This window comes from Erythranthe guttata, chromosome 4 (assembly GCF_056151865.1).
Source record: "Erythranthe guttata isolate IM_541 chromosome 4, IM_541, whole genome shotgun sequence".
In the NCBI taxonomy this organism is placed as follows: domain Eukaryota; kingdom Viridiplantae; phylum Streptophyta; class Magnoliopsida; order Lamiales; family Phrymaceae; genus Erythranthe; species Erythranthe guttata.
In genome coordinates, this window is record NC_142536.1 from 8,795,673 (window position 1) to 8,812,338 (window position 16,666).

Consider the following 16,666-nt stretch of genomic DNA (forward strand, 5'->3'; position numbering starts at 1 on the left):
TTGATGTGGTTGATAGTTATATTATTGTGTTTATAGTTATTTTACTGTCAACGACAGTAATACAATTACGTTGACTTGTCAACAAAATAAACAAAATTAAAAAAAATAACAAAAAAATAATAATAATATTACGTTAATTTACTGTCAACGGCAGAACAATTACATAAATGTATTGTCAACGACAGTACAATTACGTTAATTTACTGTCAGTGACAGCACAATTACAGTCAACGTTTAGCGGCGGACGTAAAAAAAAAAAAAAAAATCAACGCCGGAAACCGGCGAAAAAATCCGGAAGAAAAAAAAAATCAAAAAGTCAACGCCGGAATCCTGCGGCAATTTTTTTTTTTTGAAAAAAAAAGTCCAAATTGATTAAATTGGGGTTACTATTAAGAATTGAGTATAAATGGTTGGGGGTAATATTGTCATATACATGAATGTTTCTTTTATTTATAATAAATATTAAAGAGATGGGCTTATTGGTAAAAGAGATATACCCCTAAACCTAGAATAATAAAGATACTTGGTTAGGGATCTATGCATAAAAACCCCAAATATTAAAGCACCATTAGAAGTGAAAAGAAGACATACTATTTAAAATGAAATTTGAAATTATTTTGTGTGGAAACGCGTTTCCAATTTTTCATTATTATCAGAAACATCCCCAAAACTTTTAAATATTTACGAAAACGACCTAGAAACGTTTCCAGCAGGTGTCATGGAGTTACGATTTCCAAAACGTGGAAACGCGTGTGAGTTGAAGTTTCCGTGCATCATAACAAAAAGGGTAAATTCCACTTTACCCCCTTGTACTCTGCCCAAGAACCACTTTACCCCCTCGTACTCTTAATTTCGTCGATTTACCCCCTTGTACTTGTACAATTTCCCAATACAACCCTCTTCGTCAACTTTTTTCGATTTTGACTCTAACGCCATTTGGTCAAGAGTCAAAATATTGACGTAAATATTGAATTTTTTCGATTTTGACTCTCGAGATTAGAAAAGAAAAAGTTTCACACATTCATATATTTTTTTCTTTGCACTGGGTCGAATCGATCAATTTTTGGGTCTTGATTTTTACTAAGTTAGGGGTTCAATTTGGGGATATCTTGGAAGGGGAAGTGGTGGGAGACGAAGAAATGACAATATTGACGGAGGAGAAACGACGCGTTATAGGCAGTGGCAATTTTGTAATTTACAGAGTTGACCAAATGGCGTTAGAGTCAAAATTGACAAAAAATGAAGGAAATGGTTGTATTGGGAAATTGTACAAGTATAAGGGGGTAAATCGATAAAATTGAGAGTACGAGGGGGTAAAGTGACTCTCAGGCAGAGTACGAGGGGGTAAAGTGGAATTTACCCTAACAAAAAACTAACCAAAAATTAGATGGAGAGAGCGTGTACACGCCAAACTATTAAATGTTTGGGGTTGTACTCGTCAAATTGCCCTATAATAACATCTAAGATCTAACTAATTACTTTTAATTTATTAATTAACAATTTTAAAATAAAGTATAGAACCAATTATTGGTTTGATACCAACCACAGGGGAAAGAAATAACAAAACACACTGAAAATAGTAGTAAAGAATCTCTTATTATTATTCATCAAAAAAAAAAAAAGTAGCTTCACGTGGTAGTGGCCCCATTCGTGCAATCATACTCTCTCATTGGTTATCAATGATTCACCCCCACCCTCCACCCTCACCCCCACCCCCACCCCCACCCCCACCCCCCGCCGCATCCATAGCCAGGCTCTCGTCTTTCACACAAAGCACGCCCATATTCAGTCGTCACCACCCAGAAATCTGAATCATCCATTTTTTTCTTCAATTTTATTAATACTGAATTAATTAAATACTATCAGATATTTGAACAAAATTTTGGCCCCTATAAATACACCACTTCTCCTCCTTGAGACATAATAAACCACACAGACACAGCACAGGTAATGCATCAAAAGGGGAGATCTTGTAATAGAAGATCCAGGACATTTTCAAGATCCCGCATTGCCGTTGAGGGTTCTTAATTACTTCTCTTTCTTAAATAAATTAAATTCAGACACACACAAATCCCATCTTCTTCTTCTTCTTTACCGACCCATAACCCAATTCAGCTCATTCATCCATCGCCATGGCCGCCATTACAGGTATGCTAAGACTCAAAACACTCTTTTGGGATTTTATTGTTTTTTTTTTTTTTTTTTTTTCCATTTTCAATATTGTTTATTCATCAATGCAATGCTGCCATTTTTTGTTGATTTATATAAATGTGGATTTTGGATTATGCAGAGCAAGAGCGTGAGGTTCAGAAGAATTACTGGGTTGAGCATTCCGTCAACCTTACTTTGGAAGACATGATGCTCGATTCCAAAGCCTCTGATCTCGACAAAGAAGAGAGGCCTGAGGTATATCTATATATATATATATATATATATATACACACACACATATATATTTCAGCAAGATTCTAATCTGAATTTTGTGTCTTCTTTTATTCATGTTTATTTGCTACCATACAACCTCGTTTGGTTTGTAAGATAAGTCGTGATTAATTCAATACTCAGGTGCTTTTTGGCTAGTCCAATAACTTTTCGGGCTGACCCGATTTAAGATTTAAAAAATAAAAATGAGTGCTTATGGTTTTTTGGGTTAGGTGTATTATTGATTATTGAACATCCCCTATTCCAATTATTAAATTGGTTCCAAAAATGATTGCAATTTTTTTATCTTCTTGGTTAATCTTATCTTGGCATCCAAACAAGGCCTTAATCTGTTAATAATTACTGTCTTAGACAAGTGATGTTGATCCAAAGTGGGATCTTATTGTGATATATTCTTGACAACTGATGGTCATGCTTAAAGATGGGATCTTTTTTTATTTTTTTATAATATTTTTTTATTGCTTTTTCTTTCTAGGATTTTTATGTGAGTAAATTAAAAGAACAGTTTTTTTTTTTTTTTTTTTTTTTTTTTTTACCACAGTAAAGTTTTGATTTTTTGTGATTAAACTAAGTTTCTATCTGGATCATACCCTTTTTGGATCTTATGTGAATTCGAGCATCTTTACTTAATTCGGAGTTGATTTGAGGCTTTAGACAAAGATATATAAGATTGTGTCAAATAACTTTGATTTACTTACGCTTTGTGTACTTTCGGTCTCCTCGTTTTGTCAATGTCGTTTTCAGGTGTTTAATAAATTTGATTTGGACTAATAGTTGACGATTCCGCGTGCTATAGTTGTTTCATTAATTCTGTGATGTGTTCGGATATTTAGGTACTGGCTATGCTCCCACCATATGAAGGAAAGTCAATCCTCGAACTTGGAGCTGGTATTGGCCGTTTCACCGGTGAATTGGCTAAAAAAGCTGGCCATGTTACTGCTTTGGACTTCATCGAGAGCGTAATCAAGAAGGTTCGTTTTCTACTCCGACACGTTTATCTTATGTAATCTAATTAAATAGGGTTATATGCCAGTTCATTGAATCTAATTTTTATTTTGTTACAGAATGAAGCCATTAACAAACATCATAAAAACGTTGAATTCATGTGTGCTGATGTCACATCCCCGGAGTTGAACTTCCCCGAAGGATCTCTAGACATGATTTTTTCAAACTGGCTTTTGATGTATCTCTCCGATGCAGAGGTACGGTTTTCTTTAGGACCGATACATTTTCTTTTCTTCTATTTTATTTTAAATTAATTTAATTTATATTGGTCCACTGTTGTGCAGGTGGAGAAGCTTGCGCAGAGAATGGTCAAATGGTTGAAAGTTGGTGGCTACATATTCTTCAGAGAATCGTGTTTCCACCAATCGGGCGATCACAAACGAAAGAGTAACCCTACTCATTACCGTGAACCGAGCTTTTATACTAAGGTTTCTACCCTTACATATGTGTTCTATTTTTATTTTTTATTTTTTTAATATTCTTTTTAAATTTATAATTCAATTATTACTTTATAAGTATTTGAATGGGGACATGTTGATGTGATTGGACTTAAATTAATAATAAGTAAGCTAAAATATGATTATTTTCAGTATGGTAAATTGTGACAAGAAACTAATATTGTGTTATCTATTTAGATTTACAATCGTGTTTTACTCGAGTATGTTGGTTATGCTTATTGAATTTATATACTTGCAGGTGTTTAAAGAATGCCACTCGAATGATAGTTCTGGAAGTTCGTTCGAACTCGCTCTTATTGGTTGGAAGTGCGTTGGAGCATATGTACGAAACAAAAAGAATCAGAATCAGGTAATTTTCATTCTATATTTTTTTCCCATCATACATTTTAACCCGTCACATATAAAAAAATCCTTCGTAAAATGTTCATCCTATTTATTTTTTGTGGTGTACAGATTTGCTGGGTTTGGCAGAAGGTGACATCAGACGACGACAGAGGTTTCCAGAAGTTTCTAGACACAGTCCAATATAAACGTAGCGGAATATTGCGCTACGAGCGTGTCTTTGGAGAGGGATATGTCAGCACTGGAGGATTAGGTTTGTTTTAATTAATTATTTATTTATTTATTGAATCATTGGATGTTTTATTACAAGTATTTAAATCGGAATTAATTTTTTTTAACGGCTTATAAATTCCGATTAAACGAGCAGATACGACAAGAGAATTTGTGGATAAACTGGAGCTTGAAGCTGGGCAGAAAGTTCTAGATGTGGGGTGCGGAATCGGTGGAGGTGATTTCTACATGGCTGAAAAGTACGATGTTCATGTCGTTGGAATCGACTTATCCATTAATATGATTTCTTTTGCACTCGAGCGTGCAATTGGTCTCAAGTGTGCCGTTGAATTTGAAGTCGCTGACTGTACCAAAAAGGACTATCCCGACGGAACTTTTGATGTTATTTATAGTCGCGACACTATTCTTCACATTCAAGTGAGTTTTCTCGCCTAATGTTTCGTATAAGCTAGTTTATTACACAAATTTCAGTTTAAACTTCGGAGTATTCTATTAATGATTTTTTCGACGTCTTATAATATACGAATTGCGGTTATATTTTTTCAGGACAAACCTGCACTATTCAGATCGTTCTACAAGTGGCTGAAGCCAGGTGGCAAAGTCCTTATCAGTGATTACTGCAAAAATGCCGGTGCCTCTTCTGCTGATTTTACCGAGTACATCAAACAAAGGGGATATGATTTACATGATGTAGAGGCTTATGGCCAGGTACGTTTCGAATAGATTGAATTACACTGCCCGCCCCTGAATTTAGGTCTAATTGCACCTAAACCCCCTCAAGTTTGGAAAATACTCGGCCTAAACTCAGGAAATGACGTTTTTACCCTTATGTGGTTATAGATGCTTCGTGATGCTGGCTTTGATGATGTCATTGCCGAGGATCGCACTAATCAGGTACTTTCCGACCTTGCATGTTATTTTCATATAAATTTTGGTGAATGGCGTATTATAGCTAATACTGTGTTTTTGTTCTCGATTCCCAGTTCATGACGGTTCTCGAGAAGGAATTGAATGCAGTTGAGAAAGACAAGGAAACATTCATAAGGGACTTCTCTCAAGTACATGCTTTTCTTTTCTTCTTCATCTATTTTTAGAAATAGCCCGTTTCTCAATTTTTCTTTTGTTGTTATTTTTTCCTTTTCTAACGGTGGAACGAATGTTCGTTTTCAATAATGTAGGAAGACTACGATGATATAGTTGGAGGTTGGAAATCGAAGCTCGTGCGGACTTCGTCTGGAGAGCAGAGGTGGGGTTTGTTTATTGCCAAGAAAATGTGAAAAGTCTTGCAAGTTGTTTTTACCAATGAAGCTCTCCTCTTTCTATGTGTTTGTTTGAAGTTAGTAATAAATGGGCTTTTGTTTGTGTTTGTAATAAAATCTGTTAAGTGATTGGACGACAATGGATTTTCTATGATTTATGTAATAATATGTGAGGATGAAGTTATCCTGCAATCTGGTTTTAGATGTTTACTTGGTTTGATTAGACAAGGCACTTTAATCTACCATACAAGCAACTATCACTACAAGAAATAATTGTTTTAGTGACTATTTTCACATGATTAGGCACAAAATGTTGTCACTCTGATTGTCACTAATGGGATATCACTAACTAATGAGTATAACTATATTTCTGTAGTGAGAATAAAAAGGTCTAAGTGACAACAAAATGATCTACTAGTGACATGATATAAAATATTGTCACTCTTTTATGGGATATCACTAATTCTCTATAGGTGACAAAAATTTGATTGTCACTTGTTGTATTGACGATAAAAGGGTTTAAGTGATAACAAAATGATCTATTAATGATAGAATACAAAATATTGTCACTCTTTAGTGACGATAGGTATCACTAGTTTTCTACAGTGACAATGAAGAACTGATTGTCACTTCTTATAATGAAAATAAAATGGTTTAGGCGACAACAAAATGATCTAATAGTGAGAACATACAAAATATTTGATACTGTCGCAAATATGGTATCACTAATATCCTTTTTTCTTGTAGTGTATATACTTGCAGTTGCGACATCTTTTGCGTGTGTGAGAGAGAGAGAGAGCGCGCAATTTTTCTTGATTACCTAAGGGTCTGATAGATGTTACATCGGATGAAAATGGGTACCATTTTCATTTATGATTGACACATAATCAGACACATCTATATTATAGTGTATGGATTCTTCAACATATATAAACGCGTGTAAATCATGCACTCTCCTAGACTCTGACTCCTGTTGAAATACATCGAACAATGTTTTTTCTCTTGATTTACAAATTTGGGCCAAGGATTGTCTACCATCTTCGATTCTCAACTAAGTACATTTACACACACTTACATTCAAAGGAGCAAAAGAAATAAAACAAAGTTTAAATCCATAAAATATTATTATTCTAATATCAAACTATTCCATTATAATTTACATGAATAACTATATTAGCTACTTCTAGCATAAAAACAAAAGAAGCATACATGTATACCATACCAATGAAGGTCTGTGTAAGACTATATATACACTAAGTTCTATAGTATTTACTTGGCAATTTGAACTAGAGAGATGTGTTAATTACTTGAATATATCCATCAAGTTGTCTCTAAAAGATGTCACCCTCACAGGAGAAGCTGACAGCTTCTCCTTTTCATGTGATGATTTTTTAATTAGTGATTTATTTTCTTTTCTATTACCATCTCCGGCAGATTCACCGCCCGAACCTCCGACCATTTGCACTGTTAGGCTTCCACCTGGAATTACGTATATTCGTCACAATTAAGTATGCTAAAGGTATTATATCCCGGTATTAATTAGGATATCGTCACTGGATTCTCTAAACTCTTTGATGATATGCATTTTTAAAAAGAGTTTTACCTAAAAATTCGACGTTTTTATCCTTAAATTTTCTTTTAGGTAGTGATTATTTATTTGCATATGCATGAACAAAATATGGAAAAATACAAAAAAAAAAAAAAAAAAATAATATACCCAATATTAATGCAGCGCCAATCCATCCAGCAAGTTCCCATCTTTCACCTAAGAGAAACCAAGCAAAACCGGCACCCCACAACGGCTCCAGCCCGTATATTACTGCTGTTTCTGTCGCCGAGACTTCGCGCATTGCAGCTACCTTCACAAAGTATATGTATATATACTACTTAGGTTCACTCCTATTATTACGAGTTTATTGCATTTGAAACCCTTGTGTTATACTGAATTGTTAAAAAACTCCCCGTGTTATAAATATTAGCAAAAACATCATATGATGCAATTTTTGTAGCCCACAACCCCCTACATTGTGGATTTTTAGGGGGTAGTTTGCTAAAACAATTGCATCACGGAAGCTTTGCTAATATTTATAATACGAGAAACTTTTTAACAATTAGACTAAATACAGGGGTGTTGAATGCAGTAAAAATGTAGAATGATTCAAAAATCGAAGGATTCGGAATCATTCTAAATGGTGAAATACACTCAAAAGAAAAAAAAGGAAGCAAAAAATAACTTAAAAATTAGACCTAAGGATTTGAAAATCCGCTATCTAATGAATCAATTCAAACACGATCACTCGTTTTATTATTATGGATTTGAAATTCTTCCTTCAAATTCTTAAATCCGAATGCAAACTTAAAATGACTTAGAATATACCTCTGCCCACAAGCAAAAACCAGTTGAGAATACACCGGTATAAAGTGCTGGTACCCACGGAAATTCAAGCATCCAATCCGAAAACCGGGCCCACGTCCAAGATATCTCTCGAATCCCATCAAGATTTGCTGTCGTTAGGCACCATATTGTCGAAATAAGAGCAACTACGCCAACCTAAATCCATTATTATATATCATTGTTATGGCTCATGAATTGGATATTATTCAAACTACACAAGACAAATTAGTTTAGGCAATCGTATATTTAAACATAAATTAATTAACCTCGTATCCAAGAAGTGCCAAGAAGTTCTCTTTTCTTATTGTCCTCGATATATGCTCCGTTCGAAGTGTATGAATGCCGAAGAATATTGCACTTATAAAATTGAAGAGATCACCAATCTGAAGGAGAAAAAACAAAATGCATCAACACTCTAAATCTATTGCTAACAAATTCGTTGAACTTGTTTCGATTGATTCGTCTGACAATAAATTTTAAAGGTTTAGTTCTTGAACCAATTTTAAAAAAAGAAAACGGTTCTTACGTTAGGAGGCGATCCGCTGCATTCGAGCATAGACATCCCGAGAACAGACATGAGAACACCGAACCACGTCCGAGCAGGTACAATTTCTCCCAACATGCTTTCAAGCATCGGAATTATAATAACCTGTCCGTTTTTAGACAACGTTATTTTACACTTAGGCCCCGTTTGGTTGGCAATATAAGATTAACCAAGATAAGATTAAATAGTCTAATGAAACCCAATTATTTTATTAGAGCTCGCGACGTCCAACAAAAGAAACACACTAGAAGGCAAGATAAGCCAAGATAAGGCAAGGTATAAGCCATAATTACATAATTTTGGCGGGTCGACCCGGCAATTTATTTGGGATACCAAACATCAAATTAAGTCTAACTATTTAGTTAATCGTGGCTTATCTTGGCAACCAAACGGGGAAACTAATAAATTTATTGATTGTTTTATCTCATCCAATCACAATAATATTACGATCAACACAACAATCACTAAAATACTTACGGTGATCAAGGAAATAAACGAAGCACGGCCAGCATCAGCCGTGAGAAGCCCGAGTGCTTCGCTTAGATAACCTAAACTAATCCATAATCCCAACTCTAACCCTGAATTACGCGTCTGAGTATCGTTCCTCGCCTGGAAGATGAAGGGCAAAAATGGAATTGCCGACACAGCAAATCGGACGGCGGAGAAGTATGCTGGATCAGTGAAAGCTTCAACCTCTTTTATTACAGCAATGTCACTTGCTGCAACATATAAAATCAGACACAATTAATTAATTATTTAGGACATACAATTACAATTACTAAGAAATAAATAATAATCTAATACAAGAAATTAATCACATTCAAATTGCAACTACATATGTATACCGGGTAACATCTCAAGAACGTGATGATAGTAAAAACAAACTATACTATATTGAAATCGACTACAAGAAAAAAAACGATTAAATTGACAAAATAAACTTACAAAAGTATACAAGAAACGAATATATACCGTAAATGACAGCGATGGCGTTAAGCAAGATTATACTCCTGAGTTTCTTTGATCTCGGCAGAAGTTTCTCCCATAAAGGTTTTTTAAGGCTTTTATTCTCTGCAGCTGCGTTCGTTTGTCGATGAATTTTTCCGTTAATTGTAAACGATTTAGAGGTTGAGAAGATGGTGAGATGAGTGGTAATGCTCTTATAGGGACAAGAATATTGGTGGAAGTAGCATTGAACTTTTGAAACTGCATCAGCAGAATGATCCATAGGCATATTCCAACTAGACGATACGCATGTACTCATCTTCGATTAATCGGTATATATGTCGTTTTACTCGCTTTATATAATTTCAATTATGTATGACAATGGCAAGAAAATGGTCACTATTTTCTTGGATTAATGGGAGATATTATCATTAATCAATAATTGAGCACATGAAAATTTTGCTCATGGAGGATTACTATGTTCTTCTTCAAGTCATTACAACCATAAAAAAGAAAAGAGAAAAAAGAAAAAAAAAAGGCTTAGAAAGGACAAATGGTTTGTGATATTTTATTAGGTGATTCACATGGGAAGTGGACCATTTGAGTGGAAATTTCATTCAACTTGTTTCTTTTAGGACAAAGACAATATGCAATGTGAAGCACATTGGGAAGTTGTTCTTTTTTTGCCTGAACACCTGAAATGGACTACGAACCGACCATAATAAAGAAAAGTTGGAGATTATTTTTATGAAGGGATCGAATTCTCAAAGTCCCTAATGTAACATTAGATTGGTCTGTTTGTATCACCTGCCCCGGGAAATATTAGTGTACTTGTTGGGTTGCTCAGATAAGATTGGTCAATATAAGATAATTGGGTCTTGAACGCTAATTGTCTTTCAAATCAGGACACATTAACTTTTGCAATTTGCTAAAAATCCTGTGTTATTCAACCTGTTCACATTCCGTTAGATCCGTCCAACCTCGTTTGATATGCCTTATTGGGCCGGCCAACGGGCTTATCTATCGGGCCACAAGCCCAATTTAGAAGACCACTACAACGAAAGGCCAAACAAATTCAAATAAGGTTTGGGCCCAACAAAATAACTCCAACCCAATCAACGAGGTATAAATTAAGGTTTATCTCATCTGTTAAGGTGCGTTATATGATTTAAGCAATACAACTGCCAATATTCTCTCTACTATCTCCACTATCCACGCGTCTGACTTGAGCGTCGGAGGGGTTTTCGCCGGATCAACCCCCGGCTTAGTTTATGTGTATTCTGCTCGTAGGAACTTCAAGATCATCAAGGATCCTCAAGATCATCAAGGTATCTCAGGACCATTTAGCCCGTGTGCCAGTGATCCACTTTGCTCTCCCAGCTCATTCTACCTCACTAATTAAGGCAATCTAATTCTAGCATCATCGCCGTTGCATTCCGTTAAATATGCTCCAACCCAACTTTTCGCCGCTGCCATCGTTGAAAAGTTCTGCCACACAGCCATACACAGAGGCACACACATAATCACACACCTATATACACACATATGCATCCACACACACGCACACACATACGCAAGCATGAAAGACTTTTATTTATTTTATGCGGAAAACCTTAATAACAGAATCTTGAAATCAATTTCATCTTAAGAACATAATTACATAATTGGGATTATCAACATACCGTTCGCCATGGATTTCAATAGAGATGATGATGAACAAGGATGATAGCAATCTACAAGCCAAGCCTCCACCGAATCTCCTTGTGAGAACTTTATTCGTAGGCACACCTTCTTCTCTCTATCTCCAATATCACAACTCACTAGTATTCTTTCAGTGATGGAATTCTCAAATTGCGTCTGTTATTGAGGACAAGAGTTGTGGATTCTTTTATAGACGAGAGAAGAGGGCCACGATTGATTCGTAACGGCAGAAGACAAATCTCACCCATCATGATCTTTTATTGCCATAATCGTTATTCGTTACAATCAATTACCATAAAATGAGTATTAATTCCATAATTGAATTACACACAATTAATTAATTAAATACAAAGGTTAATGGGCCATTAAATAAAAATAAAACTAACGTTCTCCCACTTGGCCCATTGAACTATTTAAGAAAAATAAGTTTAAAAAATTATTTGACTCGGTGGGTTCTTCATACAAAACATTTGACACGTGATCACGATTTAAAAAAAAAAAATTAAGATGATTACCATAATAGGCAAATAGAGTACTTTAATACTAGAACTAGTTTGAGTTATTAATGTGAATCATAGCGGTCATATGATTCATTAATCATATTCCCTTCTATGTATCACGCCACTAATAACCCTTACTATTCTAGTCCATAATAGCCCCTTTAATTTTGTCTTGTTAGGATAAATCCTGTTAAATTCAAATATAATATGTGTGCACATAATTGGAAACATGAAAACAAAAATATTTGATTAAATAAATTAAGTGTCAATTACGTCATCACAACTCATCAAATCATGGATTGCTTAAAAGACCCATTCTAATAACATGTTCCTCATATGTCTTTCTAGGCAATCCCTTGGTTAATGGATCAGCAACCATAAGAGTTGTACTTAAATTTTCTATTGACACTTATTGTTTATGGACTCTTTCTTTAACAACCAAGTACGTAAGATCCATGTGCTTGGATCCACTTGAATACTTCCCATTCTTAAAGAAGAAAACGGATGCGGTGTTATCACAATATATCTTTAAAGGTTTAGCAATTGAGTCAACAGCCTTAAGCCCTAAGATAAAATTTTGCAACCATAGTGCACGACTCGAGGCATCAAAACATGCTACAAACTCGCCTCCATTGTGGAAGAAACAATAATACTTTGCTTTACACTCTTCCAAGAGATTGCTCCACCAGCTAGTAGAAATACAAAGCCCGATGTGGACTTTCTACTATCTAAACAACCAGCAAAATCGGAGTCTGAATAACCAATAACCTCTAATTGGTCCAATCTCCTATAAGTAAGCATGTAGTCCTTTGTTCCTTGAAGATACCTCATAACCTTCTTTGCTGCTTTCCAATGTTCTATTCCCGGATTACTTTGATATCTACCAAGTACTCCCACTCCATAACTAATATATGGTTTAGTACAAGTCTGTGCATACATCAGACTTCCAACTGCTGATGCATATGGAATCAACTTCATTTTCTCCTTTTCTAAATCATTCGTTGGACATTGCTTTTCATTTAATTTATCACCTTTCGTGATAGGAGCATTAATGGTTGAACAAAGCCGCATATTAAATCTTTCAAGAACTCGATTGATATATCCTTTCTGAGACAATCCTCGAGATCGATCTCTAAAGATCTCTATCCCAATAACATAATTCGCCTCACCCATATCAACCATCTTAAAATTCTTGGAAAAATAATTCTTATTTCGTGAAGTAAACCAAGATCACTACTTGCTAGTAAAATATCATCCACATACAAAACTAAAAAGATAAACTTGCTCCAACTGACCTTTAGATATATACACTGATCAACAGTGTTTTCCTTAAATCCAAAGAAAGTAATGGTATCATTGAATTTTATATACCATTGTCTAGAAGCTTGTTTAAGTCCATATGTGGATTTCTTTAATTTACAAGCCAAGTGTTCCTTTCCTTGTTTCGCAAATCTTTCAGGCTGGTCCATATAGATATCTTCATCTAAATTCCCATTCAGAAAAGCGGTTTTCACGTCCATTTGGTGGAACTCCAAATCTTAATGAGCCACAAGAGCCATAACGATTCTAAGAGAGTCTTTCTTAGATACTGGAGAGAAAGTCTCTCTATAATCAATGCCTTCTTTTTGAGTGAAACCTTTGGCCACTAGCCTGGCTTTAAATCTTTCGATATTGCCCTTAGAGTCACGTTTAGTCTTGAAGACCCATCTACAACAGACTTTCTTACTGTTCTTAGGCAATTCGGCAAGATCCCAGAAACCGTTATAGTCCATTGATTTCAACTCTGTATTCATAGCATCAATCCATTTACTAAATCAGATTCTTGTAGATACACCACATAATCATCGGATATGGCAGATTTTCTTTCTCTTTGAGATTTCCTCAAAGCTACCAGTTGTGGTGGTTTTACAGTATTGCCAATGATAACATCTTCATGGAGTGGTGAATGGAGTGGCGAATCATTTGTTTCAACCTTCTGTATAGGTTGAAGAGTAACTTTATCTCGAGGGAAATAAGATGGTAAACTATCCACTTTAATTTCCTCAAGTTCTACCTTTCTTGATTCAACACTCCACTAACTTCACCATTCTCTAAGAATTTGGCGTTTCCGGTTTCAACTATCCTCGTAGTATGGTTAGGACAATAAAATTTGTACCCTTTTGACTTTAGTGGATAACCAATAAAATATCCAGAAATTGTTCTAGGGTCCAATTTCTTTTTATTTGGATTGTATATTCTAGCCTCTGCAGGACAACCCCAAATATGCAAATGCCTTAAACTAGGTTTCCTACCAGTCCACAACTCGTAGGGAGTTGTTGGGACTGCCTTACCGGGAACCCGGTTTAAGATATACATAGCGGTTTTCAAGGCTTCATTCCAAAGTGAAATGGGTATAGTTGAATTACTTAACATACTCCTAACCATATCCATAAGGGTACGATTACGACGTTCAGCAACTCCATTGTGCTGTGGTGTTCCAGGCATTGTGTATTGAGCACAAATACCACGCTTTTCTAAGAATTTAGAAAATGGGCCATGCTTTTGTCCCGACTCATCATATCTACCATAGTATTCCCCAACCCTATCTGATCGTATAACTTTAATTTTTCTATCTAACTGTCTCTCGACTTCCATAACAAACACCTCAAGCATGTCAACAGCTTGAGATTTTTCATGAATTAGATAGAGATAACTATAACGAGATTGATCATCAATGAAGGTGATAAAATACTTTTCTCCACTAAAACATGGAATAGGTAGTGAGCAGATATCTGTATGAATTAACTCAATAAGCTCTTTACTTCTTGTGGCACCCCTTTTATTGTGTTTGGTTTGCTTACCCTTAATGCAATCCACACACACTTGAAAAACAGTAAAAATCTAAATTTTCCAAAATTCCAGTTTTTACCAATCTTTTTCGATTCTTTCCTTGAAGATATGCCCCAAACGTTTATGCCACAAGATAGAAGAATTTCCGTTATTTAGGCTTCGCTTTACGCCAACTTCCGAACGAGTTGTAGAATAGTGAATTCCAGATATCGATCTACAGGGAATTAAGTTCCTAAATCTAGCAAGTACTGTAATTATACTATCCTAAACTTTATTTAGACATACGAACCAATGGGGGATGAAATCAAGCTAAAAGGAAACAAAAATAAAAACAACGGTCCGCCAAGACACACGAAGAATTCCGACGTCTGAATACTCGGACGAACGAAGAACAAAACTCGAAGAATTGATAAGTGAAAATCGTGCAAAATGAACACTTATCACACCCTCAAACGTAGATCTTTACTCGTCCCGAGTAAATCAAAACAAAAAAAGACAACAACCCAAAAACAAAAACTACAAAAGCAAAAAACTCAATCTAGGCCATTAACGTAGAGAATCACCATTGCATTTAGCGTATGCAACAAGCTTTTGAACCCCTGGGTACCCCCAAAGGACGATTTGTGTCTCGTGAGGGTTTTCAGACAACACACCCACAAAGTTGCCGGATTGGTCAAAGCATTGCAATTAATTCCAAAGATAAAACAAACTAGATGACCTAAAATTTTAGAATAGCATACGGTTCAAGATACTCGAATTCCCTACCGACTCAATTAGTTGTTTCTACACCGAAATATTAGATAGACTCAAGAATCCGTAATCAAACACAAAGCACAATCATCAAGGGTTTTGAGTAGAGATGTGGACGAAAAGTAAGTTTTGATTATGAAGTTCAAAAACTTGAATCGGGCACAACTAGGTTTATTTATTCAATAGAAAAATGACAACAACAATATTTTTTTTGGTGATTTACAGGAAAACATAAACAGAATCAAAGAACGACAAATAGATCACAGATCTGGAAATCAAAATCACTATACACAAGGTTTCATTTCCCTAAAAGAAAACGCTCAGTTCATTACAAACGTAGCATCAAAACGAAGAACATGAGAAATCATAAACTAAACGTAAAGAAAAGCTTATGAAAATCCCGAGTCGAAACCCTCGTCGAAGCTTCCCGCGAAGAACTGGCGAAAACCAAAGAAAAATCGAAGAAGAGGCCGAGAGCTCTAAAAATGAAAAGGACACCTTCTATTTATTGTAAGAAAACAAAGAAAAATATCTGGTCTCGATTTCTGTGCCCAGATCGCGATCTGGCAGCCTTGGAAACTGCGCACCGCCTTGCCAGATCGCGATACGGGAATGGTGGATCGCGATCTGGTTCTTGATAAAAAAACCTTCTCTAAGACCCCCAGATCGCGATACAGGAAAGTGGATCGCGATCTGGATCCTGACGAAAAAACCTTCTGTAAGATCCCCCAGATCGCGATACAGGAAAGTAGATCGCGATCTGGCTGTCTGCGTCAACTTCAAACCCTGTTTTGACCCTTTTGTAGCCCGAATTTGACAATTTTGAATTTCACAAAAGTTGTAAATATTGAAGTTATCTTTCAGCTCAATCGGAGGTCGTATGCAATCGTTATGCTTGAAATACCAAACACTGCCACAATCCGCGAGAATGCACTTTTGCATGTGTTTGGTTCGATTTTCGGCTTCGCTTCCAAAAGCGTTTCGAATCGGCAAAAATATCTTCTCTTTACCTAAAATATGAAAAAAAACAAAAAAAAAAAACATAAGATATACAAATAAAACCGAAAACTTGGACGAACGAAGACCAAAACTCGAAGAATTGATAAGTGAAAATCGTGCAAAATGAACACTTATCAGTGGTTAATAATAATTGTTCAAACTCACGATTCAAAGATATTTTATATATTTTATCACATAAAATACCAGAACCAATTATTGTTGAATTAAACATAAAACTGAGTTTTTCACAACCAATTAAAGCTGAA

General features: G+C 35.4%; 2 protein-coding genes across 3 annotated transcripts; one reads left to right on the top strand and one right to left on the bottom strand.

Annotated features, from left to right (window-relative positions):
• The first annotated feature begins 1,546 nt into the window (after positions 1–1,546).
• Positions 1,547–5,929, top strand: LOC105972797 (phosphoethanolamine N-methyltransferase 1). Of its 2 annotated transcripts, none has more exons than XM_012997774.2 (12): positions 1,547–2,148; positions 2,291–2,406; positions 3,276–3,413; positions 3,507–3,644; positions 3,732–3,875; positions 4,144–4,254; positions 4,359–4,500; positions 4,615–4,895; positions 5,025–5,186; positions 5,319–5,372; positions 5,462–5,536; positions 5,657–5,929. In XM_012997774.2, the coding sequence occupies exons 1-12, from the start codon at positions 2,133–2,135 to the stop codon at positions 5,753–5,755; spliced, it is 1,476 nt and encodes a 491-aa protein (XP_012853228.2). In that variant the 5' UTR covers positions 1,547–2,132; the 3' UTR covers positions 5,756–5,929. The 2 variants fall into 2 exon arrangements, with proteins under 2 accessions (XP_012853228.2, XP_088672944.1); XM_088816818.1 differs by having other exon boundaries at positions 1,936–2,020.
• A 913-nt stretch (positions 5,930–6,842) lies between these two features.
• LOC105972798 (uncharacterized) lies at positions 6,843–10,159 on the bottom strand. Its single transcript, XM_012997775.2, has 7 exons — positions 9,649–10,159; positions 9,154–9,395; positions 8,659–8,781; positions 8,399–8,515; positions 8,115–8,288; positions 7,455–7,596; positions 6,843–7,216 (listed from the first exon to the last, which is right to left on the bottom strand). Exons 1-7 carry the CDS (start codon positions 9,938–9,940, stop codon positions 7,041–7,043), a joined length of 1,266 nt encoding a protein of 421 aa, XP_012853229.2. The 5' UTR covers positions 9,941–10,159; the 3' UTR covers positions 6,843–7,040.
• Positions 10,160–16,666: the final 6,507 nt, after the last annotated feature.

Excerpts from the sequence above, each read along its gene's own strand:
- LOC105972797 (XM_088816818.1), top strand. The coding sequence starts at position 1,951 with ATGCATCAAAAGGGGAGATCTTGTAATAGAAGATCCAGGACATTTTCA. Across the intron at positions 5,373-5,461 it reads CCGAGGATCGCACTAATCAG|TTCATGACGGTTCTCGAGAA; the intron begins GTACTTTCCGAC and ends CTCGATTCCCAG. Across the intron at positions 5,537-5,656 it reads TCATAAGGGACTTCTCTCAA|GAAGACTACGATGATATAGT; the intron begins GTACATGCTTTT and ends TCAATAATGTAG.
- LOC105972798 (XM_012997775.2), bottom strand. The coding sequence starts at position 9,940 with ATGAGTACATGCGTATCGTCTAGTTGGAATATGCCTATGGATCATTCT. Across the intron at positions 9,396-9,648 it reads CGCCATCGCTGTCATTTACG|CAAGTGACATTGCTGTAATA; the intron begins GTATATATTCGT and ends TATATGTTGCAG. Across the intron at positions 7,217-7,454 it reads TGGCGCTGCATTAATATTGG|GTGGAAGCCTAACAGTGCAA; the intron begins GTATATTATTTT and ends ACGTAATTCCAG.